This window comes from Ochotona princeps, chromosome 26 (genome assembly GCF_030435755.1).
Source record: "Ochotona princeps isolate mOchPri1 chromosome 26, mOchPri1.hap1, whole genome shotgun sequence".
In the NCBI taxonomy this organism is placed as follows: domain Eukaryota; kingdom Metazoa; phylum Chordata; class Mammalia; order Lagomorpha; family Ochotonidae; genus Ochotona; species Ochotona princeps.
The window spans coordinates 26019770-26034792 of NC_080857.1; the positions used below are offsets into that span (position 1 = coordinate 26019770).

The 15023-nt window shown below is 44.7% G+C and overlaps 2 protein-coding genes across 4 annotated transcripts in view; both read right to left on the reverse strand.

Annotated features, from left to right (window-relative positions):
- Positions 1 to 1932: 1932 nt before the first annotated feature.
- Positions 1933 to 5518, reverse strand: HSPA2 (heat shock protein family A (Hsp70) member 2). The gene is made up of 2 exons (XM_004584482.3): positions 5390 to 5518; positions 1933 to 4408 (listed from the first exon to the last, which is right to left on the reverse strand). The coding sequence occupies exon 2, from the start codon at positions 4401 to 4403 to the stop codon at positions 2496 to 2498; it is 1908 nt and encodes a 635-aa protein (XP_004584539.1). The 5' UTR covers positions 4404 to 4408; positions 5390 to 5518; the 3' UTR covers positions 1933 to 2495.
- Positions 5519 to 6415: 897 nt separating this feature from the next.
- ZBTB1 (zinc finger and BTB domain containing 1) overlaps positions 6416 to 15023 on the reverse strand; it is a 32940-nt gene continuing 24332 nt past the window's right edge. Inside the window, exons 3-4 of one of the 3 annotated variants that reach the window (XM_058655534.1) lie at positions 9494 to 9547; positions 6416 to 7050 (exon numbers count right to left, since the gene is read on the reverse strand). In XM_058655534.1, coding sequence (XP_058511517.1) covers positions 7026 to 7050; positions 9494 to 9547 — 79 coding nt within the window. In that variant the 3' untranslated portion in view covers positions 6416 to 7025. Of the gene's footprint in view, positions 7051 to 9493; positions 9548 to 9574; positions 10344 to 15023 lie in introns of those variants that run through there. The other 2 variants (XM_058655535.1, XM_004584484.3) reach the window with 2 other exon arrangements.

The following is a 15023-nucleotide window of genomic DNA, read 5'->3' on the forward strand; positions in this document are numbered from 1 at the left end:
TATATTATACCTGAGGTAAACTAGTTCTTAGGGCTCCCTGACACACTGATGATATATTAAATATCCTATCATGAAAGTGAAATTTAAACATGTATACAGCATAACATCTCCTAATATACAGGTTTTAATGTATTTCTATTACATATGTATGTAAAATGTACCTGTTTTGAAATTTCGCACATCTCAAATACGGTGAACAATTTTATCCCATCTTATCATGACAGATGTCAGATGTATTACCTCCAAATAGGGACAACTGTTGATGAGCTATTCTGGTGTTTGGGAAATGTGCTTTTTCTATTACTTGGCATTCCAAACCCATTGCCTTTGGTTTAGTCATAAAGACTACACCCTAGCATAGTCTCACTACTTTCAAGTTCAAACGATGCTAATTATTCCCTAGGATGTAATTCAGCCTGTCCTGCCATCAAGGACTTTTTCCACTGTTATTTGACTAGGGCTAATCTAACATCTAGTAAGAGGTTCACAGGAGTGATCAGGTTGCTAGTTTCAACTGACTCCTGGAAACACAGAATGACTAGTTAGGTGGGCTTATCTTAGTAATATATTCAAGTGTAGGTCATACCTTTGAGAAGATATAAAGAAATTCAAGAAGGCCAGTTTTACAGATTACTTTTCAAAACAACTGAAAATGAAGGTGTAATGCATTGAGGTTGATGTGATGCCATCTATTGTGAGTGAAAACACTGCAGTGCTGCGAAGTACTTTCCAGTGACACTAGCACTGGCAATATCCTTTTAAAAAGTTGATTTTGAAGCAACTTCTCAATCGTCTATTTGCCTTTCTTCTCCAGCCAAGTGAGGCTTAAGGAAAGATTATGTCCGTAAGACTCAAGTCTGATGTGACAGAATCACTACCAAGTCCAGTATGGTCAGGCTATGTTGTTCCCTGGTTTCTGAGTTATTACTGATAATCTCTGTGTGACACAGAAGCATCCATCACTGAACTTAAAATATAGTTCCTATAACTCACTATTAGAAGCAACATGAAGCAAATGCTTGGAGAGAGGCATCAAAATGCTTATGTGCGGTTAAAATATTAGGATAGCTTTGCATTTTCCAGGCAGTTTTGCTCAATTCTTCCAAGTTTCCCCTCAAGGACAATAAAACAAAATGAAGTGTCATCCCACTAAAAAAAAAAAAAAAAATCGCAATTTCTCCCAAGGATACAAATTTGAAAGCTTAAGCCTAGGATACTGGATCTCCAAAGGATTGCAATCTGTAACAATTGGATATACAAGAACATGGTAGTGGCAAGTTATATATTAGCAAACTATCAAGGTATGTTGTACTTCGCCATTTAAAAAAGAAATTATAGTGATTTAAGGCAGGTGTTGCAAAAGCATTGTGCTCTTTAAATCAGAAAAACAAACAAACAAGCAAAAATCCCTGACACAAGGAATAGCAGAACTGAGTGATGTAAATCCCCAACACGCGTCTATGAAGTCCCACGCCATCACCTTCCCCTACCTCCCAAAAAGAACAAGTTCTTAAGAAGTTGCCATAAGCTCCCAAGGTGAGCCTACTAGAAAAAAAGACAAGCTGAGTTTGATTAAACTTGGCCTCTCAGGATCAAGCTGCTTAGTCGGTCTGCAGGCTCATGGCAGGGGGAGGGAGAGTGTTCAGGAAAAGCAGCTGGTCTCCACACTACCTTTGGCTGTTCAGGAGAAAAGGCGTGCCCCAGGCTTGCAGCACTCTACCCCGGAACACAGTCATATTTTCCTGCGGTAATCAGGAGGATTTTCACTTGGCCCCTTTGCCAAGTCTTGGAAGTCTAGGGTGCACTAAAAGACCCCAGTCAACTTTTGGTACTAAAGGGGGAAAGAAAAAAAATTCACCCCGATTCTTTTCCCCTTAAGTTGGAAATTCAAGGCAGGCACCTCAGCTGAGAATTAGACAAGATTGGGTTAGATCAAATTCATATCACTTTAATATCTTTTAAAGACCAATATGGGTCAAGCATGGGAAGGAGGGAAAACTGAAAATTCCAACAAGACAATGACTTTGAGATCGATAACAGCATTAAATTTGCATTTACTTGCAAAAAGTATACCTGTCCCTAAAATTACTGATATATTCTTTAACGTTGTGCATAAAAATAAACAATTGGAGCGTGTATATATTTCATTGTTACCAAATTTGCACAGGGCAGGGGTGCAAACTTCAGCTCCCCCCCGCGCCCCCGCCTCATCTCAAACAAATCTGCACGCATAAACTAAGTTAATTAAAAATAATCATGTCAGCAAACACACAAGCTGTGTTCAAGAGAATCGTCAAAACATGTTTTTTTAAAAAACCAAACTTTAGAATTAACCTTTTATAAGTAAACTAACTCGTTGCGCCTTTCCTTTCACCTGCAGACCACCGGGCTAAAGACTTGCATCACCGCAGCTCCTGCTTGGCACGGGGGATTTCAATGGAAAAACAAAAACAAAAAGGAAACCAGGAAAGGAAAAGAGCTTTACGGGTGCCGGCTTAATCCACTTCCTCGATGGTGGGGCCCCCGGAGCCGCCGGAGCCGCCGCCGCCAGGGCCGCCTTGGTAAAGTTTGCTGATGATGGGGTTGCAGACTCTCTCCAGCTCTTTCTGCTTGTGTTCATATTCGTCCTTCTCTGCCATCTGGTTCCGGTCGAGCCAGCTGATGACCTCCTGACACTTGTCGAGGATCTTGCTTTTGTCCTGCTCGCTGATCTTGCCCCTCAGTTTCTCGTCTTCCACGGTCTGCTTCATGTTGTAGGTGTAGGACTCCACGGCGTTCTTGGCCGCCACCCGGTCGCGATTCGCCTCGTCTTCGGACTTGTACCGCTCCGCCTCCTGCACCATCCGGTCGATGTCGTCCTTGCTCAGACGACCCTTGTCGTTGGTGATGGTGATTTTGTTTTCCTTCCCGGTGCTCTTGTCGGCGGCGGTGACGTTGAGAATACCGTTAGCGTCGATGTCGAAGGTGACCTCGATCTGGGGGACCCCGCGGGGCGCCGGGGGGATCCCAGTCAGGTCGAACTTGCCCAGCAGGTTGTTGTCCTTGGTCATGGCCCGTTCGCCCTCGTACACCTGCACCAGCACGCTGCTCTGGTTGTCCGAGTAGGTGGTGAACGTCTGCGTCTGCTTGGTGGGGATCGTGGTGTTCCTCTTGATGAGTGGGGTCATGACCCCACCTGCCGTCTCGATGCCCAGCGACAGCGGAGTCACGTCCAGCAGCAGCAGGTCCTGCACGTTCTCCGACTTGTCCCCGATGAGGATGGCCGCCTGCACGGCGGCGCCGTAGGCCACCGCCTCGTCGGGGTTGATGCTCTTGTTGAGCTCCTTGCCGTTGAAGAAGTCCTGCAGCAGCTTCTGGATCTTGGGGATGCGCGTGGAGCCGCCCACCAGCACGATCTCCTGAATCTGGCCCTTGTCCAGCTTGGCGTCGCGCAGCGCCTTCTCCACGGGCTCCAGCGTCCCTCGGAACAGGTCCGCGTTGAGCTCCTCGAAGCGGGCGCGGGTGATGGACGTGTAGAAGTCCACCCCTTCGTAGAGCGAGTCGATCTCGATGCTGGCCTGCGTGGACGAGCTCAGGGTGCGCTTGGCGCGCTCGCAGGCCGTGCGCAGCCGGCGCACGGCGCGCTTGTTGGGTCCGATGTCCTTCTTGTGCTTGCGCTTGAACTCCTCCGCCAGGTGGCTCACCATGCGGTTGTCGAAGTCCTCGCCGCCCAGGTGGGTGTCTCCGGCCGTGGACTTCACCTCGAAGATGCCGTCCTCGATGGTCAGGATGGACACGTCGAAGGTGCCGCCGCCCAGGTCGAAGATGAGCACGTTCTTCTCGCCGCCCGCGCAGCCCTTCTTGTCCAGGCCGTAGGCGATGGCCGCCGCCGTGGGCTCGTTGATGATGCGGAGCACGTTGAGGCCCGTGATGGTGCCCGCGTCCTTGGTGGCCTGGCGCTGCGAGTCGTTGAAATAGGCCGGGACCGTGATGACGGCGCTCTGCACCTTGCCCCCCAGGTAGGCTTCAGCGATCTCCTTCATCTTGGTGAGCACCATGGAGGAGATCTCTTCCGGGAAGAAGGTCTTCATCTCGCCCTTGTACTCCACCTGCACCTTGGGCTTGCCTCCCTCGCTCACCACGCGGAACGGCCAGTGCTTCATGTCCGACTGCACCGTGGCGTCCTCGAACTTGCGTCCGATCAGCCTCTTGGCGTCGAAGATGGTGTTGGTGGGGTTCATGGCCACTTGGTTCTTGGCCGCGTCGCCGATGAGGCGCTCCGTGTCGGTGAAGGCCACGTAGCTGGGCGTGGTGCGGTTGCCCTGGTCGTTGGCGATGATCTCCACTTTGCCATGTTGGAAGACCCCCACGCACGAGTAGGTGGTGCCCAGGTCGATGCCGATGGCCGGGCCGCGGGCAGACATCCTGACTGCAAAGACAGGCGAGCGACGTTATCAAAGCGACAGACGACAGAGCCGGGGGAGGGCGGGAGGAGATCCGCGGCCTGCCTCGACTAACGGTCACCTGGCACCTCGCACCGCGAGCGTGGCCACCAGCGTCCCCCGCCTCCCCGGCCCCGCTGCCCCCCGACTCTTATAGCCTCCTCTCCCCCCGGCCGCCTGCGGGGGGGAACTCCCAGAGCCAATCGGCTCCCGGACCCGCCCGCACACGACTCTTGCAGCCCCGCCTCAGGCTTGCCTGGCTCGGAGTGACCAGCCCCGGGCCCAACAGGTCTCCGGTCGGCTGACGGGCGGGCACTCCCGCCGGCGCCCCGGAGCCCAGGGGGGCGGCCGTTATGCAAATGAGCCCGGCGCCGGGGCTGCCTCGCGCGCCGCCTGCCGCTCTTTCAGGGGCGTTAGGCTCGCTCTCCCCGGGGTCAGGTGGACGCGCCTTGACGCGGGCGGGCCTCTGCCCTCTCCTGAGGCCGGCATTTGTCTACGTCTGTCCGATTGGCAGGGCATGCGGCCAATGAGAAGCGCAGACTCCCAAAGGGGGTGGCTCAGGAAGGGCATGGGGAAGCAGGGCGGGGGAGGGGGCGTGGTTGCAGGAGGAGATGGTGGCAGGAAAAGTGAGTGCCAACAGAGTGTCTCCTGAGGGACACAGTGCTAGGTGTCCCGACCAAGCTCAGCCCACAGGGACCGAGGAATTCCTTTTGAGCTGGTGGCACTGAGGAAACGCGGCCGGGATGGCGCCCTGAGGGAGCCGGGAGTTGGCTTGGCTGAGCTGGCAGGACGGCTCCCTTGGGCGGGGTCAAAAGCAATAAAGGAGGATCGTGAGGCGGGCTGCCCCTCGAGGGGAGTGTCCCGAGAGAAGTGCGGGAGCAGCCGTTCGGCGGGTGGCACGGCGGCCCAGCCGCTGGGGATGGCAAGGGTGGCGGCTCCCCCACCCCCAGCCCCCGCGGCCCTACCACTGTTGTTTAACTTGGGTGGTTTCCTCTCCTAGCAAGCTCCCCACTCGTTCCCTTATGGGCCGATTTCAAGCGCTTTATCCGCCTCTTGGAGGTCTTCACGTTCGCGAACCGCGCCGGTTGCCGCTCCACTGAGGGCCAGCTCGCACCCCGCGCGACACGCGAGTCCCCGGACGTGGGCCCGCGCGGCCGGCTGTGTCCGTGCATCGCTTCTAGGACCGAGTTCCACTTGGAGGAGGTTATTTTCTTATTTTCTTTAGTTTATGCTGCCCTTGGCACTAGAGACATAAACTGTGAGGGAAGGTAAATGAAAGCGCAATCCCTTCACTCCGAAAGTAACTTGGAGCACAGCAATAATTTCACCGTTTTGGGGCAAGGGCGGAAGTGGGGAGGCCTACGGAGGTCCGGGAGTAAAAGCACAAAGCTCGGTGGTCCCTACGGTGTGGTGGAGCGTTCGTTCAAGAGGCGAACGTGAAATACGGGGGGTGGGGGAAAGAGGTGTCCCCAGGAATGCGGAGGTAGGAGAGTGAGTGAGGGCTTCCTGGCAGCGGGGGCTGGGGTCAGCATGAAGGGAAGGCACCAAGAGGTGAGCTGTGTGTGCGGGAGGGATGGGCGAGCTCCCCTTTGGAAGAGCGGGGGTGGGGCGGGACGGACAAGAATCGTCTTGACCAGGGATGCGGTGAAGAGCTTTGGTGTCTCGGTGTTTTCCTTGAGCAGCGGCAGGGGTGGAGGGTGGGGTTGGAGTGGGAGGAACTCATCCCCCCCCCCCAAAAAAAAGTGGTAACATTGACAAAATTCTCAGAAGTCCATCAAGGCAGGTCTTTTTTTTTTTTTTAAATCAGGTTATGCAATTTCTAGTTTTGTTTGTTAAAATTGCTGTCTTTATGTAGGTTCTGTGTTGTTTTATGGAGAAATGAGGTTGGGGGTTGGAGGGCACTACAAATGCTTTGTGATGAACTGATGGTTGTGACTCAGCTGGAGCTGCAAGAGCTGAGAGACACAAACTGCTGGGCTCCCTGTATTCAGTCAGCCTCACACACCGGCTTCAAGCAAAGCAAGACAGCAAGCAAGGCAAGCAGGCTAGACTTCTTGCACACAAACACTAAAATTAGAACTTCTGGAGGGAGAAGTTCTTTTGCATAACTCAGTCCTACCTCCGTGCACAGTTCTCAGAAATTTTGCAATCTAACCAACAGGTTGGTCTTTACGTCAGCTTGCTGGAACCATGGCACTAATATAGCTCATATATTTGCTGCTCTGACTTTCCACCTTTTTGTAAATTCAAGTTTCATACTTCATATGGCATCCTGGTTTCTTTCTCTTAAAGACACAGTATTTGCATTTGGATTTTTATATGAAAGAAGCCTTTACAGTTATAAAATAGCAGCATATACTAATCAGACGTTGCATTTATATATTTTTCTTATTTGAATTGATTTTAATCATTTTTCTTTGACGATTGTGGCTCAGAATTCTGATCTGTTACAAATGATTACACTAAGCAAATGCATAATCAAATAACATCCATATCATCAGGGGTTCAGCAAAACACATTAGTAGTACCATGGGAGTGTCAAGTATGACAGTCTTTCTGGAAGGCAACATGACAATATTTCTTCATTAAATATAATCAGACCTTTCATTTAGTATTTGTAGAATTCATCCTAAGGAAGTAACAGAAAATACAGGTAGCATTATTTATGTTAACAATAATAAAAAATGGCTTATATGTCAGACAAGAAAATGGTTACAAATTAAAGTACATAGATATGGTGAGTTATTATTCACTTATAAAGGTGAATATACAAAGTTTTCATGATAGGAAAATATTCTTGATATAATTAATACATTTAGAATGATCTACAATACAAGAAAAATCCATTAGAATGGATTATCTCTGGATAACAGGATTATCAGCATTGTTTAAGTTTCCTTATTGTACTCTAAGAATGACTTTTTAGACTGGATTATAAACATTCAGCTGAAACCAAGTTCACTAATCCTACTACTTCCATAGAAATTACTATTGGTCTTCAACATGCAAAATGTCTGACAAGATTATGCTAGGGTGTTTCAAAATATATTTAAAACCCAAAGACTAACGGGTTCCACACAGATGAAATGCTGGCCTCAACAAGAACTTTCATGTCAGTCAAACCCTCTAACCAGCCCCCAGCACTGGGGGTATCCCCAGTACTGCTCATTCCTGAGCTCAGAGGTCTAAACCAACTGCCCTGAAGAGGCTGACTCAGCAAGAACAAGTGTTGGCAGAAATCACGTAGTTGGGGCGGGGGGAGACCTTTTCTGTTTGCCTGGAGAGGTTTCAATCCCTCCATAGGCACAACCTCCAGGAAGGGTGTGGATTGCTTGTGGTGGGTAATGTCACCCACTGAAGACTGAGTGACAGCCTGTAATTCGAGGACCTTTGAACAAACTTGAATATTTAAAGTGTCTGTAAATATTGCCATTTTATACTTCTTTCAAAGTGTCCTGTCCTAAAAATAATTCTCCAATCACCTGTCACTACAGGAAAAGACTTCACTCTTTGCTTCTTCTGAGTTTTAATAATCTTCATTCTTTAAGTTACACTGCAGTTGTACAAAGTAGGTTGGGGCAGGAAACTACCACACAGGGTGGGGAATGCTAGGAGACCTGCCCCTGAGAGGAAGGGATTCTGTAAGGACTGTAGACAAACTGCCCACTTCCGTTGGGGTGCCAGCTTTCAGGAGAGCCCTGTAGTGTCTAGGGTTACTTGGAGAAAGCGGGGCTGTCCTGAGCTTGCAGACTCCACATGCCAGTGCTGTTCATACCTGGTAAATGCTTCAGCTGAAAAGCTGCGGCCTGATTTGACTGGCGAGTAAGTTATGTGGATAGTTATCTGGATAGAAAACTGTGTCATTTTGAAACATGAAGTTAGCTCCTGAAAGAGCTAAAGCACTTTATAAATGCATCTTTATAAGTTCTTTTTGACGCTTTGAAGAAAAGCAACTAATTTGTCGCCATCTGTGTTTGCTGGGAGATAATACTCTGGCAGTCTCCCTGTGGTGTTCCAAGAAATGTTAAGGTCGACAAGACTTTTAGCCAGTATCTTGGTGCCCTCTCTAAGTTACAAACATCACAATAAGCTATCTCAGGGACTCTGTCATTACAGCATCAGAGGTTGGGAAGGATTGACAGTTTTTTAGATTGTATTTTGAAAGAGCCAGGTTGGAAAAAAATAGCATAAATAACAGTGATATACAGACAGCTTAACTTCTGAACATAGAGGAGGAAATTTTATTAGTTAAAAGCAGTGGTTGAAAAATGTAACAAATGCAATCCAGTATTTCCATTTCTAACATACAGAAAATAATCACATTATAAAAATGAATGTATATCATTTATAATTACATTTGTAGTTAGTACAGTCAGAATTTAGGCCATCTTTTAGAAAATAAGTCTAATTCCATCAATCAAAATGTTTTCTGTTGAATCATCATTCCTGTATTTGTCTGGCACCATGGTTAAGATTCTCTTATCTTTTCTCCTATTTATTTTCAGAAACCTGCCATTCTTTAAAGCTCATGTTTCCAAACAAAATTAAATCTAGTGTTTTTTAGACTTTTACTTCTCGACTTGATTTTTTTTTAAAGCAGCTGAATTAATATAGATTTGAACTCTTTTGGAGTTTCTCTCTTGTCCCCCTGTACACAGCACATTGGAACTCATCTTTCTGATGTAGGTCTAACTATTAGAATGCAAATTCAAGATGCCATTCTACTTTACAGCTAGAGTTTTTAAATGGCAAATTATGCATATAATGTTTAGTATACTTCAAGTTAGATCTCTTTATGTAACTTCTTACAGCATTAGAAAAACTAGGCATAAAAAATAAGCATTTCTGAAAGGATGTAACATCTTAATATTACACAATAAGCATCATAAGGAATTGAGTACATAGTATCACAGTAAAATAATATGGTTATGAGATCCATGTGTTTGAGAAACATTGTGTATGTGCATATATATCTATATGGAAAACATTTGCACTTAGGTTACTAAGTCTCACCAAGACTACTGTGAAAGAGTTCTGAGAACATTTTAACCATCACTTCATTCAATACTTACTCGAATTTTATTTTGAAATTTGAAAGCTGAGAAATGTTGCAATATACATGAATTCTGAGAATAAATGCATAAGAAAAATTAATTCTGCCATTTTACATTAGTAATATATCTGATTTGTGGAAATCCAATAGTATTGAAGTGATATTCTTTTCTTCAAGCGAACATACTTAAAGGGAGCTTCATTAATACTAACAATTAATACTAACAAGTATGTGACTGGTAATTTGAAGTGAGGTAGGAAGAATTACAATGAGTAATAACCAGATGCTCTTGTTAAAATATTGGTCTTCACCTTTTTTCTGTTACCGATTTTACTTACACTCTCAACTGCAGATTTTTGGGTGTAACCTTTAAAATTGCCTAACTACATTCCATAGCACATAAGCTATAATTCTGGTTTAGAATTATGTATGTTTATACAAGTATGATTCTCTTTATAATGTATTTACAGCAGCCTAGCAAGCCCTTTTATTTTACAAGGGACGCTTGAAGATAATTAGCATATACAGTTTCATTTTAACGTAGCTTTGACCACTGATGTCACATGATTTTGATGGTGAACTTTTCTTTAGTAGATTTTCCACAAATACTAGGAGAGTCACCATGAATCAATTTTGTTACAACAAAGTGATTCCCAAGTGCTGTTTACTGGGTTCTCTTGGATCTTTGCAACTGGAACTTTAGGGGTTGATGAAGTTTGTCAGGAAGACACAAAAGATGGTGCCACTTCAGATCTGCTACTCCTGGGTCTGCACTTAAAGAATATCTGTTGAAGATTGATTCTTCCCCATGTCCTCTCCAAATTCAGATCTCTCACTTCTCCAGAGGTTTAGAAGGCCCTATGTCACCACTGCCACACAGAAAAAGACAAAACTCAAGAAAAATAATATTACAAGTTGTCTGCTCTACAAGATACATTATTCTTAGGTCAGAATTTCTTGGCTTTTAAAAGGTGCCATGCCAGCACACTATTAACCAGAAAATGGAAACAAAAGCATAGGACCTGCAATTTACTTACTTCTCTAATGTAACTCACTGTACCTTCCAAGGTGTTCTCATTACTCATGTAATTCTCCAGCTCTACAGGTACCTTTTACTTTTGGGTTTGCATGGCCTGAACTGGAATGGGTAGGGCACATAAATGTATAACATACACAGGCAGGCAGAGGACAGTAGGGAGAAAGGAAGCAGTTGACATATAATTTTTCTTCAAATAATTTTATACTGTACTTTGTCAATAGAAATCTCTGCGACACAGGCCTAACGATTTCAGAGTTCATATTTTTACTATATATCTTATCACACAAACATTGCTTTCTTCAAATCCTGAGTGTTGTACACTTGGCAAATTAAAATGAAGCATATATACACAGAGAAAGGTGTTTTTCCTTATTCCGAGGTTCAGAACACTCCAGAGCACTGGGTAGAACTGGAATTTCTGTAACTGAGGCTAAATTTAAGAAAATATTATTACATCAAGAATGTAAGTATTTGAAAGAAAAATTGGCTTTCAGGCCCAACACGGCAGTCTAGAGGCTGAAGTCCAAGCCTTGCACATGCCTGGTTCTAATCCCGGCCGCTCCACTTCCCGTCCAGCTCCCTGCTTGTGGCCTGGGAAAGCAGTGGAGGACGGCTCAAAGCCTTGGGACCCTGCACCTGTGTAGGAGACCTGGAGGAGGCTCCAGGCTACTGGCTTTGGATTGGCACAGCTCGGACTGTTGTGGCCACTTGGGGAGTGAATCATCAGATGGAAGATCCTCCTCTCTGTCTCTCCTCCTCTTTGCATATCTGACTTCCCAATTAAAAAAAAATTTTTTTAAAGATGGCTTTCATAATCTGGGCACTTAAGTTTCTGACTGAAAAAAATAAGCTCTGCTGATTCTGATGTAAGCAATTGGTTCAAATAAAATAGTAATTTTTAAAATAAAGCTTACATGGGAAGTTACAGGCTATGTATGTCATTGTATTCCTGTGTCATGTAGTTAAATTCAATTATTCAGTTTTTCTCAAAATGTCTTCTAAAGTTGTCTTTTTTTGGCCCCAGGCTTTCCTCTTCTTTCTTACTTAGTACATCAATGAATTGCAATCATCATAGTATTTTTTTTCAGTTACCAATACAAGTAGGTAATGAGAAATAGTGATCTGTGGAGTATTTAATAGAAAGGATGAACAATTGTTACTACTGATTGATCTTAATGTGTTGATTCTCCTGAATATAACCAATACTTTTTTTGTTATCTCTTGCTAGCATATGAATGTGTAAATTGCTAAATTTCCTTTAGTTTTACAGAAGAATATTTTCTTGACTTTGACAGAAAGCAGTGAAAGTGGGCCAAATGATCATATAGTCATTGTCCATGAAATTTCTTACCTCATTTTTCTACTTTCCCATGAAAATAACATTTGATGGTAACTAAAGCAGTAGGTTAAGCATGGTAGGTAGCATTAATTGTTACCCAAAGTCAAGTCATACTCGATTGCGGAGAGTTTTCACTTAAAACACTAAACCCCCTTTTTTTTTTTTTTTTTTTGCCAATTCACTGCTTGGGATGATTACATAACTGTCATTTCCTATCTTCTGAGTGAGTTGCCTTGGTAAGTTTACCCTAAAAATCTGTATTTTCATAAATCATAAATGGAATAATTTTTAAGCAAACTCAAGACCACTCAATAATCAAATCATTCACTGGTGATTCACTCACAGTTCACCATTTTGTTTATTGGCCCAAAAAATGATGACTTTCTTATCCAAATCTTCTGTTAAGTGTGGGTGCAGAGCCTTTATTCTCCAAGGGCCATTCAAATGTTTGTAACATCATTTGCAGGCCAACTTACAGATGAGCCTGCTGTAAACCTACTGCATTTTGAGTCCTACCTCTGTCTGGCATATCCAGACCAAATGACTTTACCGGCCTTTATATGGCTTGTGGGCAGGACTTCCCCATCCCTGGTCATCCTGCTCTTCCTTGGGAATATTTATTTTTAAATGATGAGTCCCTCATCAGTTTCATAACCAAGAAAAGGAAAAGAAAGAAGAAATGAAAATTGGCGTGATAGGTTAAAACATAAGACAGGAATGGGGAAAATAAAGAGAAAAGGTCACAGACACAGAAATGTGGAAGTGGAACTCAAGTTATTTTTGAATTATTTACTGTGGGGTGGGGAGGAAGGTTGACAATACCACTAAATGTTTTTAAGTTTAAAAGAAGGAAAATCAAAACATTTATCAACATTAATATTTATTTCTGAAATATCATTCTGAACGACTCATTCAAGTAAGTTTTGTTTTCCACTCAAATGCTTTCAACATGACAACATGTTCCTTCGGGATCCACTATTACCAGCTACTTGACCAGCACAGATGACAGATGACCAAGGAGCACAGCCTCCTAGCTTTACCACGCGTGTTCTGAGGCTCAGAGGGCCCTTCTTTGTATTTGTAGGTGGGTGGAGCATATAACTTAGTGGCTAAGTCCAGGAAGGTGGAAGGCAGAGGTCTAGGTTTAAATATCAGCTCTCCAATATGTACATGGCTTGTGTGACTTTAGGAAAGTTAATCTAAACCACCATTCCCCATCTGGAAAGACAGTACCATACTTACCTCAAAGGCTGTGAGGACCAGTTCAAAAGTATGTATGTAAAACACTTAGCAGCATGGAGTGTTAACTAAACACATGTTGGGATTGCTGGGCCCGGATACTGTACCATCACAGATTTCCTAACACTAAACATACATGCATCAGCTTCCTAGCATTCTTCCTGTCCACTCCTGTTTACTGCTCCACAGATTTCAAGGACGTGGGTGGGATGCTACAAGCATTTGTTCCCCTGGAGTTCTTTGGTACCCTAGAAGTTCTTGATGCTGGGAAAGGGGGGTACTGTGGGGCCCTAAGAGTTAATTCCTAAGAAGTGTGTTATAAGAGTGCAGGTGAAGAAAGTTGAGGAACTGATCAAAGTAAATCAAATGGTAAAAAAATTTGTGATAAAAAGTTAAAATTAGGCATATCAAAATTTATTCTCAACTGTGTATACATACACACATTCAAGTTTCTTTTGGTATTGTTTTAGATCTTTGTTAACACTGACAAGTCTTACAATTTAAATATCTGAATTGTTCTCCCAGTTCTTGGGGAGATTTTTCAGAGCACTATCAAAATATGGAAGTTTGGGCCTGGAGCAATAGTGTACTGGCCAAAGTCCTCGCCTTGAACGAACCGGGATCCCATATGGGCGCCAGTTCTAGTCCCGGCAGTTCCACTTCCAATCCAGCTCCCTGCCTGTGGCCTGGGAAAGCAGTTGAGGATGGTCCAAAGCCTTGGGACCCTGCAGCTGCTTGGGAGACCCGGAAGAAGCTCCTGGCTCCTGGCTTTGGACTGGCTCAGCTCCAGCCCTTGCAGCCGCTTGGAGAGTGAACCATCGGACAGAAGATCTTCTCTGTCTCTCCTTCTCTGTATATCTGCCTCTCCAATAAAAATAAATCTTTAAAAATATATATGGAAGTTTTTAAATTAGTGACACAGGGGAGTATTCTTTAATAAGGGAGAAAGTTGCCAAGCATCACCATCGTCTCTTCCCACTTTTTGAGATTAGTGTATATATAGCGTTAAGACCTACCCTTGCCCTGTTTGCAAAAACTGCCACATTACGCATGCTATAAGTATACTAGAATGATTTTTAATCTAGCCAAATTATTTGAATCCTTATTCATCTCACCTATAATTTTCAAAATGTCTGATTTCAATTTATACCTCATAACTTTTAACTACAGTAAAACATGCTTCTTTTTCCATGTCTATTACTTTTCCTATTAATTAATGTTCTGACTGCCCTAGCATTCTCTGTCCTCATTTTAGTTCTTTTATTTTTGTAATTAGCCCCTCCGGAATCCTTATTCTACTTCTCATCTGCCAACTGTTAATCACCATACATAACCAACGTTAGGCATACGCCATTTTACTCACATGAGTCATTTCAGTGATGATTTTTTACTTTAAAACAATGAGAGAGACTAACTGGAGTCCTAATCATGCGCTGTATTAATTTCTGAGTTTCTCAGTCCTGCATCCTAAATCATGGCAGAATACGCAAGCGGCAGTGCCACTAGAGCAAGCCTGTGAGTCACTGACTTCCCCCAAGCTTTCTTTCTGTTTAGAACCAAACAGCCTCGAAGCAAGTGAGACAGAGAGAGGGACAAGATTCCACTCCATCTACCCGTTCTGCATCCTTCAGTTTGCTGTTCCAGAGGCAGGAGGAACAGACAGCCCTGAGCCTCGAAGCACTCCGTGACATCCCTGCAGGTGGGAAGCAGCCAGGAAGGAGGCGCAGACACAGGGAGCTGGGCTGCAGAGATACTGCATGTTCTCATACCCCCCGATTCACAGGGAGCTGGGCTGCAGAGATACTGCATGTTCTCATACCCCCCGATTCACAGGGAGCTGGGCTGCAGAGATACTGCATGTTCTCATACCCCCCGATTCACAGGGCGACTTAAAGGAAAACTGGCACACACTACAGCACCTGAGCTTCTAGC

Excerpts from the sequence above, each read along its gene's own strand:
- HSPA2 (XM_004584482.3), bottom strand. The coding sequence starts at position 4,403 with ATGTCTGCCCGCGGCCCGGCCATCGGCATCGACCTGGGCACCACCTAC.